General features: G+C 64.6%; 4 protein-coding genes across 4 annotated transcripts; 2 read left to right on the top strand and 2 right to left on the bottom strand.

Annotated features, from left to right (window-relative positions):
* Nucleotides 1-1385: 1385 nt before the first annotated feature.
* EMIHUDRAFT_195949 (hypothetical protein) lies at nt 1386-2607 on the top strand (the record flags this gene model as incomplete). Its single annotated transcript, XM_005770329.1, has 6 exons — nt 1386-1496; nt 1581-1796; nt 1861-1907; nt 1979-2051; nt 2205-2369; nt 2437-2607. The coding sequence occupies 6 exons, from the start codon at nt 1386-1388 to the stop codon at nt 2605-2607; spliced, it is 783 nt and encodes a 260-aa protein (XP_005770386.1).
* Nucleotides 2608-7402: 4795 nt separating this feature from the next.
* On the bottom strand, nt 7403-8530 carry EMIHUDRAFT_95798 (hypothetical protein; the record flags this gene model as incomplete). Its single annotated transcript, XM_005770328.1, has 1 exon — nt 7403-8530. The coding sequence occupies one exon, from the start codon at nt 8528-8530 to the stop codon at nt 7403-7405; it is 1128 nt and encodes a 375-aa protein (XP_005770385.1).
* Nucleotides 8531-10203: 1673 nt separating this feature from the next.
* Nucleotides 10204-13272, bottom strand: EMIHUDRAFT_461276 (hypothetical protein). The gene is made up of 3 exons (XM_005770327.1): nt 12402-13272; nt 10713-12023; nt 10204-10351 (listed from the first exon to the last, which is right to left on the bottom strand). The coding sequence occupies exons 1-3, from the start codon at nt 13240-13242 to the stop codon at nt 10308-10310; spliced, it is 2196 nt and encodes a 731-aa protein (XP_005770384.1). The 5' UTR covers nt 13243-13272; the 3' UTR covers nt 10204-10307.
* An 891-nt stretch (nt 13273-14163) lies between these two features.
* Nucleotides 14164-15146, top strand: EMIHUDRAFT_432232 (hypothetical protein). Its single transcript, XM_005770326.1, has one exon. The coding sequence runs from the start codon at nt 14193-14195 to the stop codon at nt 14679-14681; it is 489 nt and encodes a 162-aa protein (XP_005770383.1). The 5' UTR covers nt 14164-14192; the 3' UTR covers nt 14682-15146.
* Nucleotides 15147-15251: the final 105 nt, after the last annotated feature.

Here is a 15251-nt window from a genome sequence, read left to right as displayed (position 1 = left end):
GGCAGCCGCGCTCAAAGGCGAGCGCGCGATCTCCCTCCTGCATTACGACAAGGTCGGTTGATCTTTTTTGGCACGTCGCCTAAACGCTTAAGCCGTAATGGCGCGCGTAGCTACGGCTCTATGACAGGGACCGCGGCCGCGGAACCGGCGGACGGGGCTGGCGCGCAAGCGGCAAGCGCCGGCCACCGTCGTGCTGCCGGGGAGGCGCAGCGGACCCTGGAATCGCTCCGATCGCGCGCAACTGGAGGACGCAGTGAGTGTCGCAAAGTTGTTCGGTGCGTCTTGTGTCAGGGTGATAAAGCCTGGCTACGCGACCATCGAGGTCGACCTGAAGCACGAGAAGGCTCCGCGGGCGACCGCGAGTCGGTGTGCAGGCGGCGGAGCGCTCGTACATCGAGCGAACCGCGCCGAAGAAAAAGGAGCTCACCAAGGAGCAACTTGCGGCAAAGGCCGCGGCTCGCAGGGCCAAGAACGCCATGTTCGTGATGGAGGGCCTGGAGGCTGCGACGCAGGCGGCGCGCAACCCCACAGGGTCCAACATTCAGGTCGCCTACGGCTTTACTCGCTGCAAGGCGCGCCCGACGCAGCCCGTGAATTGCGCGCCATACGGCTCTAGGAGCGACCTCCATGGGGGCCCAATTGTGAACTGACATTTGATACGCAAATTTGATACTCGTCGGACATTTGATTTTTCGGTTTGCGCCCCCTCGAGCCGGGTTTGAGCTTGGGGTTACCGGTTCACACCCGGCCACAACAAAGGAGTAGGCATATCTGGCAAGCGCGCAGTAGGGCGTGTGACTGTGTAGAGAGAGCAGCAAAAGTGGCGAGAGCTGGACACTGCGAGTGGAGCGTGGAGGGTGGAGCGTCCAGTGGAGGGGCGATGGGGCGTGGAGTCTGGGGAAGCCGCTAATAAGTACGATCCCAAATCTGCTGATGCTCATCAGCTTCTCCGTGAGACAAACCCGGCCCTAGGCGTGGCCGGGGCCTACTCGTCGCCACCTGCTGCCGAGCATGGCGTCGAGCGGCATGCCTGCAGATGGCGGAAGAAAGCCCTCCGCGAGGGGAAGGCCTCGTGACAGATGGCGCAGGAGCGGCGCCGCCGCCAGCCTCGCCAGCCGCTTCCATGGCGCCGCCCAGCCGCGACGCGATGGCGGGGTGGCCGTATATGCCCGCGAGGTCGCGCGCGGTCAAAGGGCGGGAGCTGTCTGTGCGCAGCAGCAGATGCCTCTCGTGCGGGTCGGCCTCCACCAGCGCCTCCACGCAGCCGGCATGGCCGTGCGCAGCGGCCAGCATCAGAGGTGTGATGAACCCCAAATTCCCACGACGTTCCCATGGTGTAAGAAGCCGATCCCCGTAGTCCGCCCAGTTCCTCCCCATCGGGCCGCATGAGCGGCCACGCCTCGCAGATTTGTTTTCGCGCCTGGGTCAGGCGCGCGGGGCATCCCCCGGGTCGCTCGACCAGCGATCCGAAGAGTGGCCGCTATGCGAAGGAAAGAGTGGGGCCCTCGACGCCTCAGTCCGGCCCTCCGAGGGGGGGAAGGGAATTGCGGGGTCCCCACGGGCGCCTCTCTTCGGCCCAGGCCAAACGTGGCGTGGCGGGCTTTGCGCAGACGGAGGAGCAACTGCGGCAGGCGGAGCAGCTCAAGGCGGAGGTTGACAGCGCCAAGGGCAAGACGCTCGAGGAGATCTCGCAGGTGGTTGAGGAGATCAACAGGCAGATCAAGGACAACAAGACGCGCCTCGCGCCGCAGATCAAGTCGTTGCGCACGCTGCGCGCACAGCACGGCGAGATCGAGGTGCGAGAACGCCCCGAGGGGAGTTGTTTGAAGGCGGCGGTCCCCACGTCCCAGCCCTGGCTAGGCGGAGTATCTCGAGAAGAAGGGCGTGTACGACAACATCAAGGCGAGGTTGGACAACCCCCCCAGAGTGGCGAAGCGCCCTTTCACCTGTGAGGATGGGGATAGGCGGGCTTCGATAGCGAGCTCACCAAGCTGCAGGCGGGCTTCGGGCGGGGAGGAGGGATGAGGGAGCGTCCCCTCACCAAATCATCTGTAAACAGGCGGACCTCGACTCGGCTGAGAAGGAGGCGCAGCAGGAGGAGTCGTCCTGCCACTACTACGACACCCTCTCGGCGGGATTGCGTGCCGCGCAGAAAATCGCTTGTAATGCAGTTTTGTGTTCGACACCCGATCCTTTGCGGGTAGGCGATGGAGCGAGTGAAGCTGCAGCGGATAGCGGACGAGAAGGAGGGGCGCGCCCTCCGGCGCGCGATGCCCGACGGCGCCGTCGTCACGACGTACCGCGAGCTGTACGAGCGGCGGATCAAGGAGCAGGAGGCACAGCAGCGGGAGCTGCGCGAGCGGCAAAAGGTGCGGGATGGGGACGGAGCCGCGGCGTGCGTGGCGTCTCTTCATGGCGCGGGCCTCTGTGATATAGGCGCTCAAGGAAAACCACGTACCCAACAAGGAGCAGATGCAGCTCTTCCGGGACCTGAACAAGCTGCTGCGCTGCAAGGTGGACCTGCAAAAGGCGGCGCGCGCCGAGGCGGCCGACATGGCGGCGGCGGAGCAGCAGGAGTCGAACGTGCTGTCGTTGGGCAATGACTGAGGAGGAGACGAGGATCTAAGTTTTAGTAGCTAGAGTGTGACAGCTTACAAAAAAAAACTGTGCTGCCCGCCCCGGTGACTCTACAAAGAACCCTGCACAAAGATCGCAAGGGCGGGGACCTGTTCCTTTTTACCCATCTCACAGTAGAGAGGTGTCCGTTTTTATTTATTTATTTATTTGACTCTGCAACGGAAACTCACCCTCGTGCCACAGGCACAACCGTGACCTCATTCCTGCGCCCACGCCTCGATCTTTTTGGGCAGCAGCTGGTTTGACAGGTCCTCTCCGTAGCCTAGGCAGCCGTGCTCGCCCTTGCCCCAGGCAAAGACAGCGCCATCCGTGGTGCGGGCAAGGCTGTGCCATGTTCCAGCCGACACGGAGACGACGCGCTGGCCAGCCAAGGCCTCGATCTTCTTTGGCTGCCACTGGTCCTCCTCGTCGCCATGGCCCAGCTGGCCATACGCTCCCAAGCCCCAGCTCCAGACGGCGCCGTCGGCGGTGATTGCGAGGCTGCGGTTGCCTCCAGCCGACACAGCGACGACGCGCTGGCCAGACAACGCCTCGATCTTCTTTGGCTGCAGCTGCTGCTGAAAGTCGCCGTGGCCCAGCTTGCCAAAGCCTCCCCAGCCCCAGCTCCAGACGGCGCCGTCGGCGGTGATGACGAGGCTGTGGTTGCCTCCCGCCGACACGGCGACGGCGCGCTGACCAGCCAAGGCCTCGACCTTCTTGGGCAGCAGCTGGTTCTGCTGGTCGCCGTGGCCCAGCTTGCCAAAGGCTCCCCAGCCCCAGCTCCAGACGCTGCCGTTGGCGGTGAGGGCCAGGCTGTGGAAGTATCCCGCCGACAAAGCAATGACGCGCTGGCCAGCAAAGGCCTCAACCTTTTTTGGCTGCCACTGGGCCTGCTGGTCGCCGTGGCCCAGCCGGCCATAGGCTCCATGGCCCCAGCTCCAAACGGCTCCGTCGGCGGTGAGGGCGAGGCTATGGTCGCGTCCAGCCGACACAGCGATGACGCGCTGGTCAGCCAAGGCCTCGATCTTCTTGGGCTGCAGCTGGTTCTGCTGGTCGCCGTGGCCCAACTGGCCGTAGCCTCCAATGCCCCAGCTCCAGACAGTGCTGTCGGCGAAGAGGGCGAGGCTGTGGGTGTCTCTAGCCGACACGCTCACGGCGCGCTCACCCAGCATCGACGGCAGGCGGGTCGGCGTGTTGAGCCGCAGCACGCCCTCACCGTGGCCGAGTACCGATGGGTCGAAGGTCGGCGCGGAGCCGCACGACGAGAGCCGCCCCTCGCCGTCAATGAAAACGCTGTGCCAATGGCTTGCCGCCGCTCTCGCCGGCGCGTTGGACTCGCGAAACGCCGCAAAGCACACCCACCGCACGGCGCAGCTCTCACCCTCTGGCTGCGCCGGCAGCTCGAAGCCGCGCACTTGCGCCCACAAGCGGATGCCCTCCACCGCAAGCGAGGCGTGGAAGAGATGCGAGACGGCTGCGACACGGGCGATGTCGAGGGGGCTGTCGCAGCGAGAGAGGACGCGCTCGAGGAGCTCCGAGGGCAGGTCGAGGAGACGGGCGGGCGGCGGTGTGTGAGGCGAGGCGGTGGCGCCGGCGGAGGCGAGGCGGCGCGAGCGCGGCGCGGCGGGGTGGACATCGCGAGAAAAAGAATTCAGAGTTCCGCGGTGTTTCGAAACAGATCTGTTTCCGTTTTGTTCTCACGGTTGGCCAACCTCGCGTTAAAAATAATTTACCCCAACAAAAGAAATGTGCCGGCACATCGCGCGAAAAAGAATAAGAAATCTCCCAGAAAAAGCCGGAGTGGCGGGGTCGGAGCTGCTGCAACGGTGCGAGTGGCCGCGAGGGGTGGTGCTGGGGCTCTCCAGAGAACGAGGCCACGGCGCGGCGCTCACGGCGGCGGGCGGGGCAGCTCCAATTGTTGGCGAGGCTCAACAGCAGCTTCAAGCAGTGCAGCGCAACGCCAGCTACCTCTCCAGAGCTGCGCGGCGGCTGGCGGGCCTGTGTGAAGATGCCGGGCCGCGTGCTCGGAGCGCGCAGTCGGCCCGCCTGCCAGCGGCCGAGTCAGTCTGGCTGGCGATAAGCGCCAAGGCCTTCCCTGCATTCTGGGCGACGCCCAACTGTGCGCAATGCGATTGCTGCGCCGGTGGGCGGCCTCGATGCGGAGCGCCGCGCGCGGGGCGGGAGGCTTCAGTGGCGCGGTCGTTGGTCAACGCCGCGGCGCGCGCGCACCGCGGGCGCTGCTCAACTATCGAGAGGCATGGGCGGGCGATTTGTCGCTCTCCGGCGCCCAACTTTGCTATCGATTACCGCCGGTTACTATAACGGTGGGAGATCGCTTCTGCAGACGGAGGGATTCAACGCGGCGATAACTGCCCGAGACGTCCCTAACCTTTATTTATCTCTGCCCTGCTTCAGGAACCGGGGGCCGTCTTCCTCAACCAACCAAACCTCATTACCGACTGCCGGTCGTTTGGGACACGTGACTCCCGCAAAGGGCAGTGTCTCCACCCGGGAGTCGGACATTCCAAACCCCCCCCTGCCCCCTCTCTCTCCCCCCCCCCATCCTAGCCCTCTCTCTCTCTCCTCCTCTTTCTTTCTCTCCTTCTCCCTCATTCCCCCCCCCTCCCCCCTCTCCATCTCTGCCGCCCCCGTGCCAACCCCCGCCGCCGCCTCGCCTGCCTCCGCCCCCTCCGCCACCCCATCTCTCGCTCCCCCCCCCGCCGCCGTTACCTCCCCCACCCCCTCCCTCGCCGTTGCCGCCGCTACCTCATCCGTGGCCGCCGACACCAAGCCCCCCGCCTCCTCCGCCGCCTCCCTCTCCACAGCCGTCGTCGCCACCTTCACCATCACCCTCGCCCCCCTCTCCTCCACCTCCTTCGTTGCCGCCGCCTCTGCAACCCCCTCCCTGGCCGCCTCCACCAAGACCGCCAACCCATCTGCCCTCTCCTCCGCCTTCCTCTCCGCCGCCACCGTCCCCGCCGTCCCCTCCGTACCCGCCTCCCCCTCGGCCGCCACCGCCATCGCCATCGCCATCGCCGGTTCCGCCGCCCCTGACACCGGCCGCGCTACCGCCGTCGCACCGGCCACTGCCCTCCCCGCCACCACCATCCCCGCCACCGCCATCTCCGCCCCCACCAAGTCCCCCGCCCTTACCTCCACCTCCCCCTCCGCCATCACCAACTCCGTTGCCGTCCCCACCGCCCCCGCCCGATGCGCCATCACCCCCTTCGCCTCTTCCACCGCCGTTGCCGCCCCCCTCTCCTCCGCCCTACCTACCTCCCCCGCCCCCGGACCCCTCCCTACCGCCGCGGTCCCCCCTACCACCTCCACCGCCGCCGCCCTCCCCTTGGCCGCCCCCTCCATCACCATCTCCTCCTTCGCCGCCCTCTCCGCCTCCACCAAGCCTTCCGCCCTCACCTTCGCCTCCCCCCCCGCCACCACCATCTCCGCCACCGCCCTCCCCGCCGCCGGCCCCCCTACCGCCATCCTCTCCGGCTTCCCCGTCGCCTCCGCCGCCCCCTCCTCCCCCGCCAAGCCCCCCCCCCTCCCCCCCACCTTCCTCTCCGCCGCCACCGTCTCCTCTACCGACGTCACCGCTGCCGTCCCCTCAATCACCCCCTCCACCGCCACCCTCTCCTCAGCCGCCCTCTCCTCCGCCACCAGGCCCTCTCCCCTCGCCTCCACCTTCCTCTCCGCCGCCACCATCTCTGCCGCCGCCCCGGCTGCCATCTCCTTCCCCGTCGCCATCCTCTCCCCCCTCCCCGTTGCCGCCGTCGCCCCCCCCCCTCCCATCGAGCCCTCCTCCCTCGCCTCCGCCTCCTCCTCCATCGCCGCCGCCCCCCCGCCGATTCCACCGCCACCGCCCTCTCCTCTGCCGTCCCCCCCACCGCCCCCCCCTCCTTCGCCGGGCTCTCCTCCGTATTCCCGTATCACGTATCACTAACTCCGAGTAGAGGGGGCGTCCTTGCAGTTAAGGGGAAACCTGGTACGCGGGGCCAACCCTCGGAGAGTATTCTTTAGCTCCGAGTAGAGGGGGTGCGGTCTGCTGCTAGGGGGGCCCAAGGAAGCGCGAGGGAAAAATTCCGCCGCTGAGGGAAACCCGGAGCGCTGCCGTACGCCCTCCGAGACCCGTGTTATGGCCCTGCGACCGCGCGCCCCCCCACGGTCGAGGAAGAGGGCAGCGTCCTGCAGTTAAGGGGAAACCCGGTACGCGGGGCTAACCCTCGGAGACGTGTTATGGCCCTGCGACCGCGCACCCCCCCCCTTACTTAGCTCTTAGGGGTCAGGGCTCTCTAGCCCGTAGCCCGATGCCGAGCGTCCGGCCAACTGGGTGCGCTTCTCAGCTCCCCGGTCCTGGGCGTGAGGTTAATGACCGCACTCCAAGTGCTCCAAGTGCTCCCCGGCTGCTTTCTTTTAGAGAGAGATTTTTAGCAATACCAAACAAATCTAACACTCACACGTCATTTGGGGCCTGGAGCCCTGTTCACGCGCGCGCGAGACGTGCAGCGACAGGGTTGCCAGGTGGAGAGCGAATGCTTGGCGGATGGCGCGGTTCACGCCTGTGTTTGTTCTTTTATGCACATACGAGAAGGCTACGGGACCGGCCCCCGCTTCGGCTGAGGGCTGACAAGCTGCCGAGCCCAAATCACTGTGAGAGTCGTGATTTCTTGTGGTTTTCTAAAATCTGACTCTCTCTCACATACGCCAGTCCGCACGCATTCGGCAATCGCCCAACCTTGATAAGGTCAGGGCAGCTATGCCCCCCCCCCCCCCCTCGCCCCTTGCTTCAAAACAGGAGGGGCGACGCCCCCGCGGCGCGGCGAGGAGGCTTGCGCGCGCTCCACGCGCCGGGCGAGAGGCCGCCCCCGCCCCCGCCCGAGGCCGACTCGCCTGCGCCGCCTGCCGCGCGCTCCTCCTCCTCCGCCTCCGCCTGCGCCAGCTCGGCCAGCTGCCTCGCCTCTCGGCCACGCGCCGCAGCGCACGCAGGCAACCATTCTGCCATCGAGTCGGCCGCGCGACACAGCCGCACGAGGCAGCCTTGCGCCGCATCCAGCCGCGGGCTGCCCGCCGCCGAAGCAGACTCGACGGCATAACCGCTCAGCGAGCCGAGCGCACGCCGCGCGAGCCCGGCGAGGCCCTCCTCCCCCTCCGCCTCCCCGAGCGCCGCCGCCAGCCGGTCCAGCGCGGCCGCCTGCGCACCCAGCGCCTCGTCCCGCGCGGCGAGCCGCCGCCGCACGAGCCCAGCCCGCCGATCGGCGGCGTCGGCGCGCGCGCGCTGCGCCTCGACGTCTCGCGCGAGCGCGGGTAAGGACACGTCGCGCAGCTGCGCGATCGAGTCTCGCGCCGTGTCGAGGGAGGAAGAGAGCTGCGCACTCCGCCGCTGCTCTGCTGCGAGCGCCGCCTCGAGTGCGGACAGCTTGCCGGGCAGCGGTCCCAGCTGCGCTCCGAGGGAGCAGGCCTGCGAGCACCACGCCTGCGCCGCCCGGTGCGCCTCTTCAAGATGCGAGTCGGCGAGCTCGAGCTCCGACGCCAGTGCCGCCCTCGCAACGCGACCCTCCGCGGCGGCCTCCTCCCCCTCCGCAACCGCGGCCTGCAGCGGCCGCCGCTCCGCCACCGCCCGGTCTGCTCTCTCCGCCGCCTCCGCCTCTGCCCGCGCCGCCTCGGCCGCCTCTGCGGCGCGGGCCGCCGCTGCCGTCTCCGCCACCGCCGCATCGGCTCTCGCCGCCTTCTCCTGTGCCCGGCACCGCTCCAGCTCGCGCCGCACTGACTCCAACTCGCTCCTCGCCGTCTCGAGCTGAGAGCGCAGCGTCGGCATGCCGGTCGGCTTGGGCTGGGCGGCGTAGCGCGACGGGACGCTCACGGCGCGCTGGTGCGCACCGTTGGACGAGACGGCACCGAGTGGGGCGCGGGTCATGACGGCCACAGGGGCGCTTCAACCGGCTGAGAAAAAAAATTCGACAAGGGCTCGAGAGAGAGAGAGAGACGCCTGAACCAGGTGTCAAATCTGCCGATGCGTGACCTGTGCGTGGGCTGCTCTGTGGGGGGTCCAGGCATTGTCCGACGGGTAGGGGGTCTGTGCCCGGGCGGTGTCCGGTGCGGAGTCTCTCTCTGATCCCGCCTGTGGTGTTGGGTGCGAGGTCGTGGAAGCTTCGATCCCAAGGGGGGGAGCTGATCCCACTCGGTAACCAACTCTCAGGGGCAGTAGGTGGGCGGGCTTCAAGCGCGCTCATCTCGAACGACAAGGCGTCGCTACGCGCGGTCTTCCGCGGGGGGAGCTTCGTCGACGGGTGCGGGAGCGCAGCGCAGACAGTGCTGCGGCGATGCCTCCGGCTGTTTGCGGCGGGCGGCTTGCTGCTCGCGGCGATGGCGAAAAACTCGTCTCGTGGCACACCAAGGGCTTATGCTCTGTCGAGACGTGAGGCGCATGCGCCCAGGAGGGGAGGGCGCATGTGTAACGACGCTGCTAGAGATGCCTTTCGGGGCCCAGAGATAAAACTTCTGGATGCCATGCGTGACCTAGTAGTGTCCCCAGCTATGGGCGTGTCCACGTTGGAGCCAGGTGTGGTGTGGACGCGAGAATAGCTCCGCCGTTCATGGAGGCAACCGATGCGAGTCGACTGGTGTGTGTCGTCGTGGTTTCGTATCAAGAATTCTCTCTCTCGACAAGGGCTCACAGCAAAAAAAGAATTTTTAGTCCCAGCAGACGAAAAAAAGAATTTTACCACCACGCGAGGTGATCGCTGGCTCGGAATCGCTGCGCGCGTGTCTTCCAGAGGGCGGTGAACGGCGCGCGAGGGTGATCGCAAGGTAAGCCGCGCACTCGCCGACGCTCGGGACGCCGAGGCCGGTCGGCTGCTGTTGGACGCCCTCTTTTCGGCGCGATGGCGTCCTCACACAACCGCATCCTCTCGCGCAGTATTGAAGTGCGACCAGTTTATGAGCAGTTTTCAAAATACACAGACAAAGTGGTTGGGCAAGGGGGGAGGGGGGGGGGGGGGGGCGACCCTCGCATCTGGGGCCACGCCCCCGCGGCCCGGACACGGGCAGGAGCCCCAGCCAGCCTCCATGGCGGCATTCATGGATTCAAAGTGCCAGGCCCAGTGCACGACGTGCACCCCACTGTCCGTCCGTGGTCTGACAGAGGTATCTCACACCTCACAGCGCCCGACAGCCTGACAGATCACCTGACGAATGACAGCCTGACAGCCAGTGCTCAGCGTCGGGCAGTTTTGCACTCTCGTCAAAACATCCCTGGGTGGACGGTTCTTTTCCGTTTTCGCGGTAAATTCGCGCCGGGGCGCGCGGAGCAGGCGGACATCGCTTCCAGGGAGGGGGGCGCGTTTTTGCTCACGCCCCACCCCCCCCCCTAGCATGTGGTGAAGGTGCTGGGAGGGCCGGGACCCCCCCCCTAGCATGTGGTGAAGCCTCTGGGGGGGGCGGGACCCCCCCCCCCTTAGCATGTGGTGAAGCCTCTGGGGGGGGTCGGACCCCCCCCCTAGCATGTGGTGTGAGCAGAAGCGCGCCCCCCTCCCTGGAAGCGATGTCCGCCTGCTCCGGAGCCGTACTTTAGGGCCGGGGCGGGATATATTGGAATTTACGCGTTTGTGGTTGTTTTGTTGGGAAAACAAGAGAGGTGTGAAGAAAAGAGACCCAATTCCATGCACACGCGCACTACGAGCCGGCCTCCACAACTAGTTCAACGCCTCCGACATCTTCGGGCATGGTTGCTCCGATTCTGCGTGCAATGTCACGTCCCCGTTCATCACTAACCGTTGCGCAGCAACGGTTGAGGACCGCCACGACAGCGCCCCCGATGGGAACGCCCAACACAAGCCGCGACACAAGAAACGCGAACAGGATTAACCGCAGGCCCATATCGATTGGGATGCAGATTGCAGCGGCGATGGCATCTGGGCATGATGAGGGCAGTACACGCAGGCAACACGCAAACGGAGAAGAAGGAAGAAATTGCAGCCAGAACGGTAGGTCCCACTGTCGACGCATTGATCGTCCCTCCAAGGTCTCTGTGCAGATGACCGAAATGCCGTATTGTTGGTCATCGTGGTAGCGGCAAGCTTCAATCTTGCGGATGGGACCTGGAGTTGCGACGGCCTCATTGCAGATCCACGTGCAAATGAACGGCCCGTTCTTCTTCCCCCCGATCCACTCGCCCTCCAATGTCCAATTGGTGTCGTTTCGCACGAACACTCCACGACCATGCATCAAGTCCTCGACCCACTCGCCCTCATATGTCCATTTGTTGTCGTTTCGCACGAACACTCCACGACCATGCTTCTTGCCGGCGACGAACCCGCCCTCGTACCGGCCCTCTGCGCTGCGGAGGATGCCGTGGCCCTCGCGGTTGCCTGAAGAGTTGTACTCGCCCCTGTACTGCGCTGCGCCGCCCTCGCCGGAGAGGTAGATCGCTGCCGTAATTTTGTCGATGTAAGTCTCGAGCATCTTGACGACAATAGCCCGGTCGGCCCTGCCTGTGAAGGCGGCCGTGGTGAGAGCGAGTCGCATGCGCTCGACCCTTTCTTTGACGGTCTCGTTGAGCTCTAGCTGTACCGGAACGGGTCGGTCGCCATCAATCTCCAGGAGCTTTGGCGGCAGCTTCATTGAGCGCAGGTGCGATTTCAATCGGGGGTGCGCCTCGATGCGGATGAGCGCCTCCATGCTTACAAACGATTCGAAGACACACCAGCCGCGGTCGGTGTACGCACGCTCATTGTACCACAGACAAGCGCCATTTGCGCCCTCGGGCAGCTCCTGGAGCTCATCCACCGCCTCCGCCGCCTGTTCATGCGACGCGAACCGCGCGTGCCAGCGCCCTGTTTGGCGCGGAGTCTCGTCCCCCGGGGGTGCGCGGTCAAGCTCAAACCAGAGCTCAGTGAGGGTGCGACCCCACCCGATGAGCGCAGCGCGAATGCGCTGCTCAGCGAGCGAGGCGTCGACGCCGAAGAGGACGACCCGTCCCGTCATCGCTTCTGGGAGCGGAGGAATGAGCTTGCGGCGGAGCACGGTGACGCCGAGTGGACTGGCGTAGCCATCCGCCATCACCTCGAGCCCTTGCTTGAACTCAGCATTTTGATCCGGCGTACGTGGGCCCTGCCACAGGCAAGGGCAGTCCCAGAAGACGGCAGTGATGTGCGCGCCCTCCTCGCTCCGGAGCGCGCTGACCACCGCCTGAAGCGTCTTGTCGTCGGGGTCGGGGTGGTCGCTGGTGCGCCAACCATAGGTGAGAAACCCGATCTGCCGCCGTCTCGCCTTTAGCATTCGCACAGCCTCTTCAGGTTGCACAAAGAGGTGCTCCCCCGCTGTTTCTAGTGCGTCGAAATCCTGCCGCCGCTCAATGCGTTCGAGTGCCCCGCTGCGCAAAACCTCCGCATCGAGCAACCGGATTGCACCTGAAGCGAGCTTTTCTGCCAGACGATCGTCAAGTGACGCGAGGTGGCGGAGTTTGAGCCGATTAAGACAAGCACAGCAAGCTATGGGTATGAGTAAAAAGATTAGAAAGAGCACGATAAGGAGGATGTATCCGCCAGTCCACTCGGAGTCGATCCCATCAATGACCACCGTGTTAATGATCGCCGTCAGCAGAGGTATCGCCAAATACCACACGAGGAGGGAGATGACGCACAGCGCATACGCACAGGACCGTCGCTGCCGACGTAGCTTGAGTAGTGTGTCGTGCCAATGAAACAGCCATCCAAGTTGAATAGCAAGCACGAGCGTGCATCCCCATTGCATCGCAAGAATGCTCGGGTGCGTCTCCTTGGGCTCACGTTTGCGAGCTTCTTCGGTCCTGCGATTCTGTACAAAGTACACCAGAATGAACGTCAGCGAGGCAACCGCAATCACAAGGGAGAAGTGCTTCTCCGGAGCAGTACTGCTGTGCGGTGAATCGAAATCGTGGGCGAGCATCTGTCGTCGTCGCCGTGCATACGCACAGAGGGCGCGCACACCGCAGCTAAGTGCTGCAGCACCGATCAGAGCACCGATCCAGACCAGCCAAGCTGCAGGCGGCCCGGCGCTGTTTGGCTCCGTGCATGTGCTGTTGGGCGGAGCACGTTGGGCACACTCAGCGCTGAGATCCTCTCCCAGTTCCCAGTCGTCACCATTGAGGTATTCCCAATTTGCTACGTATTCCGGGCACGACCTGTCAAGACTGTCCTTCTGCCTGATGAGGGACGAGCGGCCACAAAGCTCCTTCGAAACGCGCCAGCCGGGTTGCGTACTCTCATTCTGATAGAACAGGTACTCCGAGTAGTGCTGGTAGGCTGCTCGTCCTCCACATTCTGTCCCAATCATCTTGTATGCCCCGAGTCTGTCTCGTAGACCGTTGCCCTGCGATGATTTCATGGACAGAAGGTCGGAACTCAGCACGACCGCGCCACAGCACGATTGCGCTGTCGGTTCTGGCGTCGCGTTCTGCATAAGCAGGCTGCAGCTTCCCGAGCATTCGAACTCATAGTCAGCGCCACACGCGGAGCACGCCGACGCAAAGCGCCAACCGCAGTTCTTTGGTCCGGTCTTCTCGGTGGCAACCCAGAGCGCGATGAAGGTTGCGACGACAACCAGCTGGAGGTCGATGTGAAGCTGCTCGCGTCGGAAGAAGCGCAACATGCTTTGCTGGAGGCAGATAAACGAGCAAGGATGTCCGGTTGTTCTCCGGCCAAAGGCAAAAAAAGATATTTTTCTTCTTTTGAGAGCGCCTTCTATACACACGCACACGCCGCTCCGCACCGCCCGCCCGCCCGCCGCCGCCCCGCCCAGGCGGGAAAGAGATGAGGAGATGGGACAGCTGGTGACGCAACTCAAGTCAAGGAGGGGAAAGGGAGGGAGGGAATACTATTCACAGCGTGTGTGAGTGAGTATTCTTGATACGAAACCACGACGACACACACCAGTCGACTCGCATCGGTTGCCTCCATGAACGGCGGAGCTATTCTCGCGTCCACACCACACCTGGCTCCAACATGGACACGCCCATAGCTGGGGACACTACTAGGTCACGCATGGCATCAGAAGTTTTATCTCTGGGCCCCGAAAGGCATCTCTAGCAGCGTCGTTACGCATGCGCCCTCCCCTCCTGGGTGCATACGCCTCACGTCTCGACAGAGCGTAAGCCCTTGGCGTGTGACGAGACGAGTTCTTCGCCATCGCAGCGAGCAGCATGGCACTGAGGGTACCTCTGAGCGGGCTCCTAGGCGGCCCTCCTTGGAGGGGTCAGAGGGTGTGTAAATGGTGCTCTTAGCAACAGGATCCACTCCCACCACTAAGACTCGTACCCTACCACGAGGGGTCAAAGGGGCGGGGTCCTGAAGAGCAGGCCTTGGGCTCTCAGAGGGCCAGAGGGTGCCCTCTGAGGGGCCTCCGGCGGACCCCCCTTGGCACAGAGGGTACCCTCTGAGGGCTGCCGCCGGCAGCCCTCCTTGGCACAGAGACCCCCCCCTCTGTAAGAGATCCCCTCTGGGGGACCCCCCCTGGGGGTCAAGGAAGCTGACCCGCCCCCCCCGAGCTCGACGGACGCGTCTGAGACACCGGCGAGCGCAAGCAACAAGCGCAGCACAGAGATGACAGGATCCCGCAACTCGCGCCGTGGGGTCCGGCAAGGAAGAGCTCGGGTTCATCGAAACCACTTCAAGGAAGAGCTTCGACCATCAGGGTGGCAATCAAGTAGTTGCCGCGCCTTTGACGATCACTGTCGACGAGTCGGCTACTTCATCGGAGACGAGAAAAGTGCAGCGAATAACGATGAAGCTTCATTCGATGATGACCAACTCGATGAGATCGCAACATTGAGGCTGCGCGATCTTAGTGATGTGTCGTCCATGCCCACTGTGGCTGACGTCGTGGCAGCTCCGGTGGACGATGCTGCGTCATGTAGCGAGTGGTCGGTTGTCACGTCCACCGAATCATCCTGGGTCCTCGGCTGGGAACTGGATGAGTCGGTCCATGAGCCTTGGCCAGACTGCACGGCGAGCGACGGTATGATCGCGATGATGCTCCAGCAAGAGCAGCGCGAGGAGCTGGTCCCAAACGTCGCTGCTCCGGGGGTGTGATGACCTTCCAAATGAGCAGCAGCAGCAGGCGGTGATCGCTGCGCTTGCCAGCCAAGACGAGCGTGGGCGTGGCAGAACGGCTCGGCGTGTGTGTCGTATGTTCCGAGAGCATGGCGACACAATGATGGAGCCCTGCGGACACCTTGCACTCTGCGTCGCTTGCAACAAGAACGGAAACCGCAATCGCGGCGATGCCACCTGCGTCCTTTGCCGCACGCCCGGTCGCGCCCTGCACTTCCCCAGCAGCAGATGGTCGGATGCGTCGCGAGTGAGCGAACCGTTCTTTTTTGGCGTGCTTGCCTGTGTTGGTGCGTGGGTGACGGGCGTCTGCTTTGGTGTTGTCTGTTTTGATCTCTGAGAAGGCGTTCAATCTGTGTGCGTGCTGTGTCTCGCGAGACGTGCAGACGGCACGTTTCGAGGTGAATATGTGGTGCTGTGATGCAAAAAACGAGATAATATCGACCCCGTCGCGCCCCCCTCACTGCGAGAAGGGACGGAGAGGCGCGCGCCGCCCGCGCGCGGCTGCTGGCGCACTCGCGTGGCGTGGGCTCCCGCACCATGCCGCATGCG

The sequence above is a fragment of the Emiliania huxleyi genome, assembly GCF_000372725.1.
Source record: "Emiliania huxleyi CCMP1516 unplaced genomic scaffold EMIHUscaffold_4, whole genome shotgun sequence".
NCBI classification, from domain to species: domain Eukaryota; phylum Haptophyta; order Isochrysidales; family Noelaerhabdaceae; genus Emiliania; species Emiliania huxleyi.
Note: the sequence above shows the minus strand (reverse complement) of the source record. Positions and strands in the feature narration are given on the sequence as shown.

Coding starts and splice junctions, on each gene's coding strand:
- EMIHUDRAFT_461276 (XM_005770327.1), bottom strand. CDS start 13,242: ATGTTGCGCTTCTTCCGACGCGAGCAGCTTCACATCGACCTCCAGCTG. Junction 12,024..12,401: donor GACCGAAGAAGCTCGCAAAC/GTGAGCCCAAGG, acceptor AGCTCGCTTCAG/GTGCAATCCGGTTGCTCGAT. Junction 10,352..10,712: donor TGAGGCCGTCGCAACTCCAG/GTCCCATCCGCA, acceptor CATTGCACGCAG/AATCGGAGCAACCATGCCCG.
- EMIHUDRAFT_432232 (XM_005770326.1), top strand. CDS start 14,193: ATGACAGGATCCCGCAACTCGCGCCGTGGGGTCCGGCAAGGAAGAGCT.